The 19,115-nt window shown below is 40.8% G+C and overlaps 1 protein-coding gene across 1 annotated transcript in view; it reads left to right on the top strand.

Annotated features, from left to right (window-relative positions):
• The window catches only part of LOC119883318 (calsyntenin-2-like), a 277,990-nt gene that overhangs the window by 235,950 nt on the left and 22,925 nt on the right, over positions 1 to 19,115 (top strand). The window contains exons 9-11 of the mRNA XM_038693908.1: positions 1,458 to 1,620; positions 13,342 to 13,508; positions 16,636 to 16,784. Coding sequence (XP_038549836.1) covers positions 1,458 to 1,620; positions 13,342 to 13,508; positions 16,636 to 16,784 — 479 coding nt within the window. The remainder of the gene's footprint in view (positions 1 to 1,457; positions 1,621 to 13,341; positions 13,509 to 16,635; positions 16,785 to 19,115) is intronic.

The following is a 19,115-nucleotide window of genomic DNA, read 5'->3' as shown; positions in this document are numbered from 1 at the left end:
GCCACTTTGCTTGATTTCTTGGTAACACTAGAAGTTAGAATAATGAAGAAAAAACTATCATTGCTGCTAAGGGCTTGCCAAAAAACTTTCCAAGTGCGCAAAGTTTTATGATAAAATGAGAGGGACTAAAAGAGGAATAGCAGAGCAAAGAATCGGATGGCCCAAGTGTGGGTCTGATGTTTGTGTGTGTGTGTGTGTGTGTGTGTGTGTGTGTGTGTGTGTGCGCGTGTGCCCCTTTAAATTCAGGGTACCTGGTTGGTACTTTTATGTGACTAGTAATCTGTGTTTTCTGGATGCATGTTTGTTGCATTTTACATTTTAGCTGCACTCGGAAAATTCTATCAGTAGGGAAATCTCGTATCTTACGGTAATTTAAGTATACAATATATTGTCATAAATTAAAAAGGTTATACTGTATCCTGTGTGTTAGTTTTATATATGACCATATATGTCACATATGTGCTATGTTTACCTCTCTCTGATATAGGGGGATATACATCCTTACAGTCATCACATTGCCACCACCATCATCATTTGGTAGAACGCTGTTCATCCCTAGTAGAGATTCAGAAGCTCCTCTGGAGGCTTGTGTTAGAACAAAAACATCTGGAGGCTGGATACAGAATTATCTTTAAAGTCTGCAGTGGATTAAAAATAAATAAATTATTGTGATACACAGATAGGTAACCCTTTAAAGGACTAGCAATCCTTTAAAAAAATACACTTATTTGTTTTCTTGCTGAAAATTAGATGGATTAAAACCACTCTATCTTGGTTTAGTATAAAGAACAGAAACAAAAAACTCTGCCTATAAGCACCTGCAAAGCTCAGTAATTAATGCATTATATCTCATTTGTTTAATTTGTACAAAAACCAAAGTGTAAAAAATTACAATTTGTGGTTCTGGGACAGACTCAGTTACTTCCAGGTCAGTAACAGTCAGGTCACTGACAAGATAAAGATAAGATTCATTTTGTTCCCTGTTGACAGAGTCAGGCTGGCTCTTCTATCACCGTCCTGTCTCAAAGAGCTAATATTTCCGTACTACCCCACTGTGCAACCAAAATGCAGGGTTACTTGTGGTGCCTAGGATCTCTAAAAGTAGAATGGGAGCCAGAGCCTTCAGCTATCAGGTCCCTCTGTTATGGAATCAAGTCCCTGTTTTGGTTGCAGCCAAAACATCTTCCTTTTTGAGAGTAGGCTTAAGACCTTTCTTTTTGATAGGAAGTTTATTTTATAATTTGTTTAATTTTTGATTGATTGATTGATTGAAGAGTTTTGGTAATGTATTATCTTGTTGTTTTTGACCTCAAGTATTTTATTATGTGTTTTTACTCTACCTTGTGTATTTTATTTTATTAAGTGTTTGGGGACACACTTCAAATAAACATGACTTTGACTTTAAACTTTTTTAATAAGAGCTGATGACCACATATCTCTTTTTTTCTCTATGACAGATTTGTGACAAGGAGTGGCATTACTACGTCATCAATGTAGAGTTCCCAGGGGTGACGCTCTATGTGGACGGTGTGACCTATGACCCCTACCTGGTCACTGACGACTGGCCCATCCATCCCTCACAGATTGATGTGCAGCTCACAGTCGGTGCTTGTTGGCAAGGTGAGTGGGCGGTGCTGAGTGCTGAAGATGATGATGCCAGTGGTGATAGAGTTGGTGATGATGGTGGTAATGAAACAGTGAAAAGCCCTCGACTGAAGCAAAAGTTTAATATAAAAGTCATAGTAAAATGAGGTTTACTGGGTATTCTGCCAAATTATTATAGCTTCTATGTGAGTAAGTTCAAGAAAATGAATAATATAAAGTATCATTACTAAGGGACTCTTTGGCCTTGAATGAACAATGTTATTAAGAGAAGCACTTAGTCTGCCTTTGACAAATGATTGAACCAGTCTGAATGAAGGCATACAATTAAACTGTCCTCTAAACTAGCTGCCACTAATTACACAAGGGTTGAAGAAAGGGCACTTTTTCACATAGAACAGCATACCATTGATTTGATGGCCCAAATGAGACTGCTCAGCGATGCTTAGCCTCAGATAAAAAGTCAAGATATCTTTGTGCCAGAGCAGGAGCAGGTCATCCTGTGTCGCTTTCATCTGCGGCGGTGACCCTGCTCCTCCTCCACCCCCTTCTCCTCCCCTCCCATTTCTTTCATTGAACACTGCAAGCCTTTAGGAGGATTAAAATGGGCTTGAATGGAAAGGGGAGTTCAGAGACTATTTCTGCTTTTCTAGTTGTGGGCTAAGCCTCATGAAAGAGTTGTAAAGGTGATACTGAAATCTTAACATAAGCCATTAGCCACAACAGATTGCTTTTTCAAAGCACTAAGCTTTAAGTGTCTGGCATAGTGATTGCAAGCGTATTGCAAAGATGAGCTTATTTACTGTCAAACTGGCACCTGAAGCTTCAGCTTGTGTTTTTAAAGCAGTGGAGGAAAGAAATTCAACATTTGCAGAAAAGCAGTAGTGGATGGATCTCTCCTTTCTACTACACTGCTGAATGGCGTTACAGAGAAGTTGTCAAATGATGATTTTAGAGTTCAGTCAGGACAACATGATACAGTGTGCAAATGGATGGCAGAGTAAATAAAAAAAGATTTGTCAGCTCTAAATAGTATGGCTGCAGGCAACAGTGACATTTTACAATATTTAATTCAATTTCATTATCTAATTTCATGGTTCATAACATTTAACTAGTCAGTCATCATTGTCAAATGAAAATAAATTCTGCTCTGGCCACAGTAAAGAAATATAATTTAGAATTGTCATATTTCAGATATTTATCCAAAGAAACCGTTCTAGCGTGATGAGGCAAGGTTTTAGGGGTTCAGTTTGTAAAATCTGTAATGAAACCTGTCTCAAACTGCCATTTGGAGCTGCTAACACATGAATCAGTTTTCATTAGTAAGGCATTTTTAATGTCTAAAGATTATCTACATTAATACTAAAAAGCTCAACTACAATTAAACCCATCTAACTATGAACTGTAAAGGAAGTGGTCTCCTGATCTATATAAGTGATTGATAGCATTTTTATATATAATGATATTACATCATATATCACAGGACACTTGCAACTCTATGAACATAGAAAGTACAAAGGCCCTGATATACTCAAACACACACAAGAGTCAGGGGTGAAATTCAGCCCGGGACTTTGAGACTTTTATGCGAGCGCCCCTTGGGGGCGTGGAGAATATTTTTTGCAGTTCTTTTAATACATATTAGTGTTTTTGTTGTTTACAGTGAATCGGATTATGCTGAAGACCTTCAAGAAACTTTAGGATGACACCTGCCTCCTCAGTTTGTATAAGCAAGGCAGCTCTGCACTGAAGAAGAACAAGCCTGAGTCAGTCAGAATGCTAAAATTGTTAAATATAATCAAAACAAAGCAGTCCCATAAAATAGAGCTCAGCTTCAGCTCTGAGTAGGCTTCTCCCTGGCTCAGCTTCCCCTGTGCTGGATCATCTGCTTGTGTTGATTGTAATAATAATAATAATAATCTTTATTTGTAGAGCACTTTTCTAAAACAAGTTACAATGTGCTTTAACAAGTGTAAAGACAATAATACCCAAAAGACAATAATACAAAAACAATACAAGATAAAAGCATGAAAACATTGAAAAGACTAAAATACACGTTTAAGATAAATATAAAATTAGTAAAATACAATAAAATAAAAGGGATAAAATAAAGTCAAATAAGATCGGGAAAGGCTCTCCTATGAAAGTATGTTTTAAGAAGTTTAGTTTTAAGAGTTCACTGACTCAGCTGACCTGATTTCCTCGGGCAGGCTGTTCCAGAGAATCAGGGCCCTGACAGCAAACGCTCGGTCCCCTTTAGTTTTCAGTCGAGACTCTGGAACAGACAACAGACCTCTGCCCGAGGATCTCAAGGTACGTGCTGGTGTGGATGAGACTAAAAGTTCAGAAATATAACAAGGCGAGAGGCCATGAAGAGCTTTAAAAGTGATCAATAAAATTTTAAAATCAATTCTAAAACATACTGGGAGCCAGTGTAATGAAGCTAAAATAGGAGTAATGTGGTCATATTTCTTTGTTCTGGTTAAAAGCCTGGCAGCTGAGTTCTGGACAGTCTGGAGTCGATCAATAGATTTTTGGGTTGCAATAATCCAGGCGTGATGAGATGAAGGCGTGTAAAATGGTCTCGGTGTCCTTAAAAGTTAACATAGATTGAATTTTTGCTATATTTCTAAGTTGATAAAAACTTGATTGAACAAGCTTTGTGGTGTGCTGCTCGAAATTTAAATTACTATCAAACCAAACACCAAGGTTCTTTGCCACAGGCTTAATGTGATTTACTAGGGAACCAGCAGATGGCAGTATTGTTTTGCCATCTGCTGGGACCTGATGACCAGGATTTCTGTTTTGTCTGATTCAGCTGGAGGAAATTATTTGACATCCATTTTTTAACTTCACAAAGGCAGTTGTTAAGTGAACTCAGCATTCCAGGGACTGTGGATCTGACACAAGTATATTTGTGTGTCATCAGCATAAATATGAAAAGAAATGCCATGTTTATGGATAATATGTCCAAGGGGAAGCAGATACAAGGAAAACAAAATGGGTCCTAAGACCGACCCCTGAGGCACACCATATTTAACTGGACAGAACGAAGAGACATAGTTGTTTACAGACACGCAAAACTCCCTATTTGACAGGTAGGATGAAAACCATTCTAGGGCAGTACCAGAGATTCTGTCTAACATGATGTTGTGATCAATGGTGTCAAAAGCAGCGCTAAGGTCCAGGAGTACCAGGACTGAGCACATGCCTTCATCAGCAGACATTAAAAGGTCATTGGTGACTTTAAGCAGGGCAGTCTCAGTGCTGTGGTACTTCCTAAAACCAGACTGAAACTTTTCAAATATTTTGTTATTTTCCAGTACAGTGAGCAGCTGTTTGGACACAATTCTTTCTAGAATCTTTGCAACAAAAGGCAGTTTTGAAATTGGTCTAAAATTATGTGGGAGGGAGGGATCTAAACCAGGTTTCTTTAAAAGTGGGTTCACGCAAGCCGTTTTAAAATAATCAGGGACACAACCAGTAGATAGGGAGCTGTTGAAAACAGCTACATGTGCATGAGAAGAACATCAGTAATAAATATGACTAACAATAATACTTTTTTCTTATTCTATCTATGCATAATATGGTTGCCTACCCAGCCCTGCACACTGCCCCTGTACCTGGAACTGTTTTGTCTGGTTCCATTGACCTCTTCATCCTCCTTCTGCAGCTCCTCCCGTTCCTCCTGTTCCTTCTCTCCCTCCTCATCAACATGACTGGGGTCATTATCACTCTGTCTCTCTGCATCACCTCCACTGACCATAACAGCTAATGTACATACAAAGAGATTCCACACATATAGAACAATGTTGCCTTTGTGTGATAACACATTGTTGTTTATAATATATATATATACACAAAGCTATATATATACAGTATATATATAGCTTTGTCTGGGCTGAGTACAGCAAAAATGAGGATGGGTCCAAGTTGGGAGGGGCCACTCGTATCCCGCCTCAATATTGAAGGTATTAGGTTGATAGACGCACAGACAGCGTTCGCTGCAGCTGACCGGCCGGTCAGCACAGTCGCAGATCATAAAGTTAAACATAAAAAAACTGAACAATAAATACTCTTGACCACTGGCTGGTTCGGCTTAAATTGGACCGGCTGTTCGGTAATGTTCCCGAATGCCCTGATGGCAAATCCGTCCCTGCGTACAGTAGGAGACAGTAGTGCATACTTACAGTCGGCATGCATGGTCTATCATACAGTCCTTCAAAATGAACCTGCAGATATCTGTTTGTGGACAAAACACATTATTAACACTACAGATGGACTACTAGATTGCATTGCTCATTTACATGCATGAGATATACGTGTTAGTGTAGACTCCCTGCAACAACAAAGCGGTGAAATATACAGTTGTAAAGCCTGCATTTGTACATTTTCATTCTCTCCTATTTTCTAATAGAAGGGTTGTCCTTATCCATCCTTCTTCCTTCACCTCTGAGAGTAAGTGCTGGCTGTGCGGTTTTCCCACAGTCAGCCTATATTTACCCCCTGACCTGGCGGAGTGTGTTCATGTTCAGAAGTGTGGAACAGTCATGCAGCGAAGAGCAACACACTCATCTTTTCCCTCGACTGTGTAATCACACACTGCTACTCTGCTTCCCTGGTTTTCCTCATCCCTGCAGGAAGCATGCAGGAGGAAGACGTATTGATAATTACACACATGTACAAAATCAAAGATCGATATGTGTATATACAGTATAATGGATAAATACAAGTGTTGATGCAGGTATATGTGCCACAAATGACACCATAAGTGAGGGACTCCCACACTTACACTTAAGTAATTGTCAGCTCACCCATGCCTCTCCAATCTCATCTGTTGCTCTTTTGGAAATGACGTGAATAAAGTTTGTAGAGTGAAGATTTATAGAGCAAGAAGAGCTGCACAGTGCAGCAAAGACAGCTGACACCACGTAAAAACCAGCCTCTGTAAAGTGGAATGATCATCGGTTTTATCACCCATATCATTCCCGCTCTGCAGCGTCTCGGTAATCCCCTCTCCTCTGTGTCTCCTTTTTTACCCTCTGTCTGGGACCCTTAATGGCTTCTCTGGCCACAGTCTAAATTGATAACATCTGTCAGGGTGGGACAGAGTGGATCTACTGAGAGGGCAGGAAGAAAAAGGGAAGAAAATAGTAACTCAGTTAAGGAAGGAGAGCAGGTGAAGCATAAAGAAAGAGGAAAGAATGAGTTTGGCATAGGTTGGTATACGTAAAACCAAATGGGATCCTGTGGTTTTATAAGATAACCTCTTCCCTGGTACTTGGCAGGGGATCAGAAAGCACATAAGCAGGAGATGGCTTTAAATATGCAAAGCAGCTGGTGTTGAGATGAGAGTTGGATAACCAACATTCCAGTGAAGAGCAGGTTGCTGACAAGTGAGATTAATGTGGGGCCAAAAGGCGCACAAATATACGTATTTACTGATATACGGACTAAACGACATAAACCATAACCACAGGAAAAGTGTAGATCAGGATCCTGATTTGTGCAGTGCATGGAAGTGATTTTTTATATGGATGTCAAACTTGCCATTCTGGCACAGTATGAAGTTTACACTGAGAACGGTAGCAGGTTAACCACTTGAATTCATAATAGCTTTTATAACAATGGGTCCTTGATTTTCAACATAAAAAGACAAAAGCAGGCATCTCATTTGTACACAACACCATAATTTTGGTCACTGGCGGATTTTAACATCTGTAGCTAGCTAGCTAATTAAACTAACATTAGCTCCATGAGTTAGTTAAAAATGCCATTTCCAGCTGAATTTTTAATGTTTTCAGTTGACTAATTATTGATATTCAGTACAATTATGATTATGTACATGATATTTTGTTACAAGACTGGGGCTAACGCTGTACGTCCCAGGCAAAAAAGTCACCAGCTGATGATCCATGTAAAAAATGGAAATCATCATCAGTTAGAGGTAACTGACCATGTCATCCTGAGATACTAAGTTCCATAGTTGAGAGGTCACTTTCAGTGAAAAGTCGAGATTTCAGAACCATTAATAATGCCCTGCCAGAGCAGTGATCGGGCTCATAGCAAATCACAGACATAGGCAGTAGCCTCACCATTCAAGGCTAGCAGTAAAATCTTCAAATCTAAATTCTAAAACTCACAGGTAAACAGGTCAGCAAGAATTTCTGTAATGCGCTTGCTTGCTAAACCATGGTAAAAAACCTGGCAGCGGTCTTTGGATATTTTGCCTGCTGATACCAGAATAAAGTGCATTTCAGTAGTCAAGTATGGAGGAGATGACAGCATGGATGACCTTTTTCTAGATGAGCAGATGAGAGGAATCACCTAATCTTGGTTAAAGATGGTTATTCCTGGGATACTACACATAGGATGCTCTAAACATGGAGAGAGCTTCCTTTTAGGTAACCATTAACCCCACAAACTAATGTAGTTAGTTGATGATATGCTAACTTTTAGACTTGCAAGGAAAGCTAATTTACTACTGTAGGTAGTAAGCTAGTCAGCCAGACATGCTTGCAGCTTTCATTAGAGTGGATAATCACACAGTTTAAGCCTTACCGAACACTTTTGCTCTTGTGTTTTTGGAATGGCTAAATAGTGACTATAAAGGTAGCTGTCCAAAGCTTGACAGGACAGGTTTGGAAGAAGGTTTTAGAGAGCGGTCAGTTGTTGGCAAGACAGAAAACTAAATATGAAAAGAACATCAAAAAGTCTGTTTCTTGCTTGGTTCTCCAAAATCCAAAAAGTAATTTGGGAGCAGGTGCATGAGGGCATATGCACAAGTATGCTGAGGAGAGATAGGCCTACCTAAATTCATGGAATAGGAAAAACACTGAGTGAGCAACAAAGAGAGGATAATGACAGAAAGACACGGGTATGGGGAAGAGTTCAGGTGTAAGAATTTTTACAGCGGCCTCTATATCTGCTCAGTCAAGAAAAAGGCTTCATCAGCCTTTTGTCCGGGAAGGCAGGCAGGCAGACAAACCAGTAGATTAAATTGGCCCCCTGGGTAGATCACACAACCAGTAGATCGCTTTTGTCTGTTCAGGGGCGGGGAGCTCATACTGCACATTGTGGGTGCAATCTAAGGTATGATTCTAACTTGAATGTCTGCTGTTGCTGCAGTACATTACATACATGTTTTTACACCAGAAAAGTGTAGCGCATGATAAAGTGTTTCCAGTAGTGGTCAGCTGTGTCTCCACCTGCACCGACTGAGCTTTTTGGAACCTGGATACATCACTTAGGGAAGTGATAGGCCTTCATGACTGATGAAATGTAGCAAAGGGATTTTGAATTGAGTATTCCTCCAGCTCCAGTTAGTGTAAAATATTACAGAGCACTTTCACAGTTACTGACTGGATAATTTGGTTCAAAGTCTAAATGTATCTCTACCAGTAAGCGCCAAAATGGTTGGCTGTGCGTGGATTGGAAGTGAACTAGATTTGCTATAGTAACCAAACGCAAGCCAAGCAGCAAATCTAGTTGAGCACTGGGACTTGAAAGTGTCCCTCGGCCCTTGTCTGTCTCCTTTGATACCAATAAGATCTGAAGTTGAAGCTGAAGGTTTAGCCTCATAAAGGTCTAAAGGTTTTGCAAGAAAGGTGCTTTTATATATATTTACACCTTTGATCTTCAACCTCTACTTTGTCTTCTCCAGCTGATGGTGATATGATAAGGATCAAAGCAATCAATATATACAGAGACAAACTGTGGCTTGTCTCAGATTTACACTCTTGCAACAGTGACTATTGTCTCTGCGCAGCACCTTGTAGCTCCCATGCAAGCTAATGCCTTTGTAAGGTTAATTTCCCATAGTGGCACATCCCCTCCATCTTGATCTCCACATAAGGTGAAGCATGGTAAAAGACTGCAGACAGAGTTGATGCATGATGTGAACTTGCAGACATGATGTGACAATTTCCTCTGTCACTGTTTTGGCCTGTTACCCACAGATCTGACACATCGTCACAATATCCCCATGGTCTGTCATCTGGTGGAGCCTGCCTAGTATTGAGAATATCATCGGATGGGTTGCCTGACTGTTTTGAACCTTGCAAGCGCTAAGAGGTTTCAAGTCTGACCCAACAGAAGAACAAAGTCAGACTGGTTCTATTGGAGTGATGAGGTTAGGAGAAGATGTTAGTTGTTCAGGGAGTTTGGAGTTTGAATAATTTCTACCACCTGTTCTCCATACGCATTTGTTCTGCCATTCAAAGTTGCTCGGCGGCATTGGAATACCTGACCTAATCAAATCTCTTATCTGTGAGGCCACAGTGCACAACAATGGTCACCAGATCTACTTGCATTTCCAAAAGGAGGTCATACTGAAGGCGAGTAGATCAAGAATGGTGCTATGCTCTTCCATTCTAGCTGAGTTAGCAACATAAAGAGAATGTATCTTCAATGCAAATATTAAATTGACCCTGTGGTGTAGCCTGACCAGAGTGGCTAGGGAGGTGGTAGGTAGGCAGACTCAAACATCGTATGTTAGGGATGGGACGCTTAATATTGACGTGTCGAGATCCCGAAGCACAGACATTTCGAAACACTGCTTCAAAGCGTGGTTCAAAACGTCAGTGTCAAGTGACCATAGTGAAGCCAGGCTTCGGTGCGTTTCAACAGTGGGCACACCTGCCGCTTCTACGCTTGATTCACAGTGTTTGGAACCAACCGCAGCCTCTAACTCAGTTGACAGATTTTTTCCAAGGACCCACAATCATTTGATTTATTGGAGCAACGTGCTGTAGTATATCCACACCTGTAGGCCTATGATGGCAAAAAAAATACTTATGTTCCACGTGACCGAATTTTTCCAAGGCTGGGGATGTCAATTATGAAAAAAAGCCTGACTCGGCCCCAAAACAGCAGAATATTTCTGAATACAATTCTTGACATATAACAAATGTGAGACATTGTTCCACTTTTTATTTATCATTCTTGAAACAACTTAAACTTTACTCAGTTACAGATTTTTAATCCATTACACCTCATCACTGCCATCACTGTCATTATTATTAATTATTATTACACTAGGGCCTATATCTTTCCTGATAATTATCATTACACCTTTGTTAATAAGCTACTGTATAATACTGTAGATATCCACATTTATTCTAATTTATTATTAGGCTATGTTCTTAGATTTGTATACTTTATTATATTCTCCACTCACTAACTTCAACTACCTATTATTTATATTCCTTTTATGTCTTGAGAGTATCTGCAACAAAGACTTCACCGTCTGAAATCAATAAAGTATTCCGATTCTGAACGTTAACAAGTTGTCTCTCTGGGGTAGTGGTAAGGACAAATGCCTTTGGTGTGAAAGACCTGGGTTTGATTCCCACTGTGATACATGTATCCCTGAGCAAGACACTTAACCCCTAGTTGCTCCCAAGGTGCGCCCTCTGACATAGCAATTGTGATTCGCCTTTGAGAAATGCGTCTGCTAACTAAGTGATTACTTATGAAACAACACACAGATGTGTTTTATTTAAACACACTTTTATTGCAATCCCCATCTGCTGTCTCTGACAATCTGAAAGCGTTTGTTGTATGGTGATTTCTCCAAAATCCTGTTGGTCACGTATTCATAAGACGATTAGCATTGTAAACACGGGTCAGTCATTGTTTCAATGAAAACCCCTACCAAGATGTGTCAATATCAAAAGTGACCAGTAGGTGTCACCGTGGAGACAGGTGTCGAAGTGTTTCGAAGCCTCGACACAATTCTGGCACAATTGCTTCAAAAGTTTCAATGTTTCACAAAGCCTCGCTTTGCCCATCACTATCGTATGTTCCCAGAGGGGATTGTTTTATTTACAGTGGTCTGCAGTACACAGATAACTCAACAAACAAAAGGACTTAAGAAAAATAACTCATTAAACTTACAGCAATGCTACCAAAAGGCACATATTCACAGCAGCACAGCCTCACCTCTGCCTCCTTTGGGAACAAAAATCCCACCGTTTATATAGGGTGTTCAATTCACACCCAAACTGCTTCAGCTCATCCCATTCTGATGCAGGTTGATCTACTCCATAACATTACTATCTAGACGTCTCTTAACATTTGGAACTTTGTTACCAGTTCACTCCACTCCCACTGACAAGAAAACAGGTCAGGGATATTTACACATTTATTTATAATAACAAAAAACAACCAAAAGAAACATTCCTATAAAGAAAGAAAACCCTCTACTTGGTTTGGCCCGGTGATGTCATTCATGACCCCTATTCCTATAAAAGAGGAAATGCTTAGGCTGGCCCCTCCCCAAACAATTATAAGCATTAACACAGGAAAATAATTAAACCAGGTTTAAACATGCAACCTAATAAAATGGAACTGAAACTAACTTATGACTGTGTGTTTACTCTAACTTATCAGATGCTTTGCTGTAGACTGTAACAAAATGCAAACAAACAACCTGGGATAGCAAGCTATTGTAAATTACAAAAAATAAACACTTTTAAAAGGTGTACTGTAGATAATGACCTGTGTGGGACAAGGGGTGAGCAAACCCACTTTGTCACAGACCCGATTGCCTCATTCGTCTATCTATTGATGAAGTGCTATTGCAACAGTTGTTTAGGCTACAGAGGTGTAGAAAGCAGTAGCTTGTTTTAGTGCATGGTAAACAGACAAGCAAACACAGGATAATGAACTCCGTGATTGAACACACAGAAAGTGGCACTCGCACTGTGGAAGATGTAGAATGGTTGGCTTTTAGATAATGACGACTGCACACATATTCCCGACGGTAAAGAAAATAAGCATGAAAATAATACAAAAGGCCACTGTTTGCTGCCTGCCTCCATCAATCACTTGGGAGCAGGTGTGTCACAGAAATGTGCTGAGAAGCTAGACAGATACATTGACGGAGAGACAGAAGAGATGCACCTTAGCTAAATCTTTGGCCATCTGTCATTGCTTCATCCTCCCAATGCCTTTGATGTACTAAACATTTTGGATTTTTAATAACAAATGCTATTACGCTAAGTGACTGTTGTATTCCTGTGTGCTTTGGATGGTGGATTATTGCCAAAATTGGAGAAAAGCAGAGAGAAGGGAAGAGGAAGTGAGGAAATAAATGAGAGGAAGGAAAGGAATAGAAAGGTGAAGTTTTGATACCCAGCTCTAGTAACCTTTCAGCTAATGAGTGGTTTGGAGACTCCTCTTTCTGGTATTGGCCTTTACAGAGTTCAGAGGACATTCTCTAAATGTGTTGACTTTTTCCTTACCTTTATTTAGCCTGGATGGGGCTGGCTGAGTAACACTTGCACTTTTACTGCAGCACCCTGTCACTTAGTCATACAATGGAGGCACAAAACATGCATCTTAAGGCCAATTATAGGCATAATTTGCCCATCAGGCCAAAAAATTTAAAAGAGTGGATAAGGTCACTGTTAGTTCAATGATCTTGTAATGTGTAAGGGACTTATGTGCGCCACACCCAGTGGAGACCCTGACCCACAAATTTAATATGTACTACTTTGAGTTTTCTGTGACCCATTGTGATGATTTTATAGAATGGGTAGAGGAGCACTACATTTGCTCTGGTAGATATTCTTATTACTTCTATTTTTGTCCATGTGCACTTTCCATTTAAAAACTGACATTGGGAAGGCAAAACCCACATAGCAAATAATAGTCTTAAACGATCTTGTGCTTTAAATTAAGAAAGGCATTTTATGAACTGTTTTACTGTATGTGTGTGTATGGTTGTGTGTGTAGGTGGGGAAGTGACCAAGTCGCGGTTTACTCAGTACTTCCGGGGCAGCCTATCTGGACTGACCGTCCGACCGGGGAAGATTGAGAGTCAGAAAGTCATTTCCTGTCTGCAAGCCTGCAAAGAGGGACTGGACATCAACTCTCTCGAGAGTCTGGATAAGAGCATAAAGGTATTCATACACGCACACACACAGTAACACAGGGCTATTCCAGAAAAGACACTGGACTTCCAGTGACAAGCCTGAGTTCAGTTAACCTAAATAGTCGATTCAGGTAAAAGACACTGGACAAATATAATTCAAATTTTACAATGAAACAAATCATTGTGGGGGTGTACACATACACACAAATCCATAGTACACTTACAGTATACACAAACACATAAAGCTCATTTATTTCTTTGTGCTACATGAAGTAGAACAATGCTGCTACTTCAACCTTCAAACAGAAAATTGTCCATATACTTATAACAGCTGGACTTCACAGTTGGACTACCACCATGCAATTTTCTGCATATCCTTCCAGAAGTTTCATTTCTGCTCAAAGTTTTATAATATTCACTCACCATATTCTACCAGAAATAGGCTGCCTATACATGCCAACTCTGTCAACACGATTTTGGTATTTTAAATTCATCTTAAAGGAACAGTTCATCATTTAGGTAAAAATACTTCTTAGCTGTCTTTTTGAGCAGTAGATAAGAAGGTTGATACCACTCTCAACCTGTGTGTAAAATATGACAGCTAGCAACTGATTAGCATAAAGACGGGAAATGGTGAGTCTCTGCTGGTTGCCTCACCAGTGTGCCCCAGCCAATTAAAAGACCTACATCCCCATAAAATAGAACATACAACCCCATAAAACCACAACTTTAAAGTTTCAACACGTGGAATGAAACAAACATGATCTATAGTAGTAACACTTGTGACAATAGTGAGCCTTCGATGTGCTGGTAGGCAGATTTGGTTACCTTCGGAGAGAGCCGGGCTAGCTATGTTCCCTGTTTCCACTATGTTTGCTAAGCTAAGCTAACCAGATGCTGACCATTGCTTCATAATTACTGTCCTGGCATGAGAGTGGTATCGGTCTTCTCATCTGACTCTAGGCAAGAAAGCTAGTAAGTGCATTTTCTTTAAGTTCAGTTCTTGGTGGCAGCATAAGTTGGTTTTCTAACAACTGCCCTGACTATACTGAGTATACATTCAACATACTTTCTCAGATGGTGCGTGCACATACACAAAAACACACATTATGACACAAAAACACTATATCTAAATCACAAGTTGGCTTCTTTCCCTTCCCCCATTTCACCACCGCAGCTAATCCATCTCCCTACACTGTGGAAGGTAGAGGGCAGACAAGATGGATAGGGGTTTGTGTAGATTCAAAGCCGCCCACCTACCCACCAACCCACCCACTGTCCCTTAGCTCCCTTAACTCTTTTTCTGTCTCTCGTTTACTCTTCTCTCCCTCACTCTTGCTGCTCTTTCCGTAGAGCTCCACGTGCTCTGGTACAGCAAAGAGAACGTTGCCAGCCTTTTACGAAGAGGAAAGAAGAAGAAGAGAAGAGTTCAACCTCTCTAGGGCCACTGTAGTTTATCTTTTGAGAGCTATTTCATTTTCTTCTTAGCTGCACACTCGTCTGGCTCCCATAAGTCCACGGGAGGCTTAAGGACAGCATTTAGCCAAGCAGGTGGAGGCCTGGCACAGCACAATCAGAGGAGAATAACAAGAACTGATGGAGAGATGGAGGGAGGCAGAGGCAGATAGACAGCAAGTATAACGACAGAGAACAGAAGATGAGAGGGGACTGCAAGAGAAGGGAAGGTGTGGAGGGGAAAATGACAGGGGAGAGGGAGTGCGTGGAGAGCCCCATGGAGTGCTGAAGTACTGTTACACTGCTGCTGAGAGACAGTTTTAGGAAATGGGAGACACTTCTAGCAGGAGAACACTAAACCCTCTTTAAGGGAAGAAGGGCCTCAAATCCCTTCCATCAAACCCTGCAGGAGAGCACACACCTCTGTCAAACTGTACTTGTGAGGAGAGTCCACAGACTGTTTTCTAGCCCCTTGACTTAAAGGGCCATGCCAGTGTTTTTTTCCATTTACTACAAAGCACATACATATTGATATTACTATTATACTACTGTGTTCTGCCCTGTCTTCTAGACGGCCACTGGTTTCCAGTGATTTCAGTGCAGTATAAAAAGGCCCGAGACTATATTAAAACAGGTGATCCATCACACTGAACATCAGATCTACTTTTTTTGGTAAAAGCAGAAAATGTGTTCAGAATGCAAGAAGAGGATGGGAGGGGGTTCTAGTTGAAACATGAAATGTAGTTGTTAAAGCTGCATCGGATTTCGGCCACCGGGTCAAGATATCCGATGGTAGTTAGACAGTTTAAAGGACTGAGAGGGAAAAACGTCCAACTGAATAGCTCCAGACATGCTGTGTCAATAGTTTTTTGTTGAATATGTATGCACCTCTAAAATCACATTTAAATGACATGATTAGGGCCTTAAAAGGTGACCTATTTAATGTTTTCATACTGTATTAACAATGGATGAAATGAGAGTGTATAAGGTAAAATAGGTTGCAAGTAAGAAACCTGCAGATAATTATCACCAGTCTCTATCATCTCCCAGGTCCACAAAGCAGTTTAGCATCTTTTAGCTCATTGTTTTGGTTCACCCTCATCACTGGGGTTTCCAGCAGCAACAAGCAGCTGTTTTCTGTGAAAAAAAAAAACGCTCTAAGGCCACCTGCCCAGAAACAAACAGCAGACAGCTGTTAGCCACTAGCTGGTGAACATAGTGGAACATTTAGCAGCTAAAGAGCCAGATGTTTCCCTGAAGAGTTAGTGGACACCAAAAGAGTACATACTGAGCTCACACTACTGCTTATGACCTGTCAGTGTAACACATGTAGACTGCATTAGTTTAGCTACCTGTACCTCATAAACTGGCAACTGAGTGTATATGCTAAATTAATACTAATGTTGCTCTGTGTCTGCTGAATTTGTAAGTAGCCAACTCCTTACTAACATATTCACCATATCAACATTACAAGGTGATCATATTAGAGCAGCCACATTCTTGCCCCAGGGCCCTGAAGCTAGGAGCTTTCTTTTCACTTTGTCAGTTTTTGTATGCACAGGTGTCCATACCGGACACCAGACAAATTATACAGCATCTCAATTGAGTGCAGCTATAAATGGCTCTGTTCCTGTTAACACTTTGTCATGAACTGTTTCAGTTCTCTATCCATCTAGCATGTCTGTTTTCTCATCCCACAGTTCCACTTCAACCCAGCCCAGTCTATCTTGGTAATGGAAGGAGAGGACTTGGAAAACATGAACGCTGCTGTGAGGAAAGTTTCCTACATAAACTCTCGCCAGTTTCCCACACCAGGCATCCGACGTCTGCACATTTCTACTGTCGTCCAGTACGTGCAATTCTTTTCTTCCTCCTTCCACTTGATCTTACATTTGTCTTCTTAAACTTCATTCCTACATTTGTTTCCTTTAGCCCTCTCCTGCTGCCTCTGTTTCTCTGTGTCTCCTCTCTCAGATATGAGGAGCGTTAACCCACCTTGACACTTCTGTTAAGTGTTAAGACAACACAGCAGATATCACAGCCTGACTGATATATAATTCCCTTCTCACACATTGATCCCAGCCCCTCCTTCTCTCACTCCTCTCTCTCTGTTTCTCCTTTCCTCTGCTGTCACTTTCCCTTTCCTTTAATACACCATTTTCTGTTTGCTGTCGCCACTGGGGCCAGTTTTTACATTTTCATGCCATGTATTAATAATTCTGCATGGGTTTTGCCAGAGGAATGAGAGTAAGAGAGACACAGAGGAGAGGGAGAGAGAGAGAGAGAGAAAGGGAGAGAGACGGGCTTGCTGGTAAGACAGCCTCCCTCAGTGGGATACCATTAAAATTTATGATTGTTTTAAATATATGTAGACCCCTGCAGCATAGCCCTGGGGGTTCACTCTCCGCCCCCCTGCTGGGGTCGATGCACGGCCGTGGGCCCGCGAACTAACACAGCATTGTGTGTGTGTGTGTGGTTTGGGGGGGGGGTATGTGTGTTGTACATGCTGCTGGTGATGAAGCAGAGGCATTGTAGCTTGAGGCGCACCAATTATCAAGTAATACATTATGCTAATGACGCCTCAGCTTGCGTCATTGCTAAATGTTGTTTAAATGAAGTTTTTCTAGCTGACTGCTAGTTGCACTAGCTGTGTGCATGCTGGACTGTGTGCTTCTGTGTATGCAAGATGGAAACAGCGTGAAACTACGTGCGTACTATGTGTGCCTAGTGTGTGAGAGGGTGTCGATTCAAAAACACATTTATGGGTGTGGTTTAGCTTCCTGTTTTTTTTTATACTCGCATCCAGAACATTTCTCCTCAGCTACGTTAGTTACGCCGAGAGCCTGAAACTTGGCCTCCTGCAATAACACGTGTCAGCAACTCCTACAGACAGTATCGCTCCTCACAAACAAACAGAGATTTTGAATATTTCCTGACGCTGCAATTAAACTTGTTTCTTGCTGACACGTAATAACTTCAATTACTGCAGGCATCAAGAAAATAATTAAGCAGCTTTAAACAGCTCTAATCTTAACAACAACAATCCTTGTGGGCTCCCCTGTCATATTCCATTTTTTTTCATGGAGAGTGGTTTAGGGATTATGGTACATGGAAAAAATATACACACAAATGTGCCACATACTTCGTATGGAAGGAACAGGCCATCCTCTCAAAAAAACACAGAACTTTCACCCAGGAGACTTTGGTTTAAGTCCCATTTGAAAGCAAGTCAATGTTGACTAAAAATGATACAGTGTTGCATTTTAGTTCTGGTTCGGTTCATGTTCACACTGCAGTTTTACAAACGAAGCAAGAGAAGTAACCCGTTACACGGACTGACAGGTAACTTATTGATTGGACAGCTTTGGCAATTGTCATCCTGCATAATCAGGACCCACGTGGACAAGTCAACCTCCGGTGACTGACAGAAGTTTATACAGCACTTTAATGCTTCTGATCTGTATCGCAAAGAGCTCACAAAGTAATAATTTATTCTGCATGATGAGTAATGTTAGACCGCAGGTCAACCACATATTATGAATAATAACGTAAAAACAGGGCGTGTACAGTAATAATTGGGGGTTTATTAGCTTATAGTATACTGTGGTATCGCTGTCACAAATGTGTTATGGACTTAATAACCTGACTACTTGCCCTCCTTTTTAACAGATTTTGACCTATTAATCAGGGAAATACATGTGCTGACAAGTGTACATTACCAAATGATTTTCGTAAACATAGCATGGCGTATACAGATCAATAATATCGCTGAACACATTTTGTGGTCAGCAGATGGATTTATTAGTGGTTCAGCTTTGGAAATAATGCTCAGGTCACATCTCTGTTATCATAAAAACCTGTGGTTGGTTCGTTTGCTTTCACACCACAAGCGAACAGCACCAGAGTTCGTTTGAAGTCATACCTCCTCTTCAAGGAGGTCTCGGTTCCGCCTGTTTGGTCCACTTATGGTGCGCACCCGAGTGCGATTGCTGTATTCACACCTGCCCAAATGAAATACACCAAGGGCCATAACAAACTCTAGTGGGATTCAACTGAACGAAATGAGGCAGGTGTGAAAGCACCCTTAATTCTCATGACTCTGGACAGGTACTTTCCAATGGTCATATATGTCGTTTTGGGAGTCATTGGCAATCAACCTATTTTGTCATTTAGGTATGTG

Source organism: Micropterus salmoides, unplaced genomic scaffold (assembly GCF_014851395.1).
Source record: "Micropterus salmoides isolate LMB-PRFRI ecotype aquatic unplaced genomic scaffold, ASM1485139v1 Ms_hic_scaffold_3, whole genome shotgun sequence".
In the NCBI taxonomy this organism is placed as follows: Eukaryota; Metazoa; Chordata; class Actinopteri; order Centrarchiformes; family Centrarchidae; genus Micropterus; species Micropterus salmoides.
The sequence above is the reverse complement of the archived record's forward strand: the minus strand, read 5'-3'. Positions and strand labels throughout refer to the sequence as shown.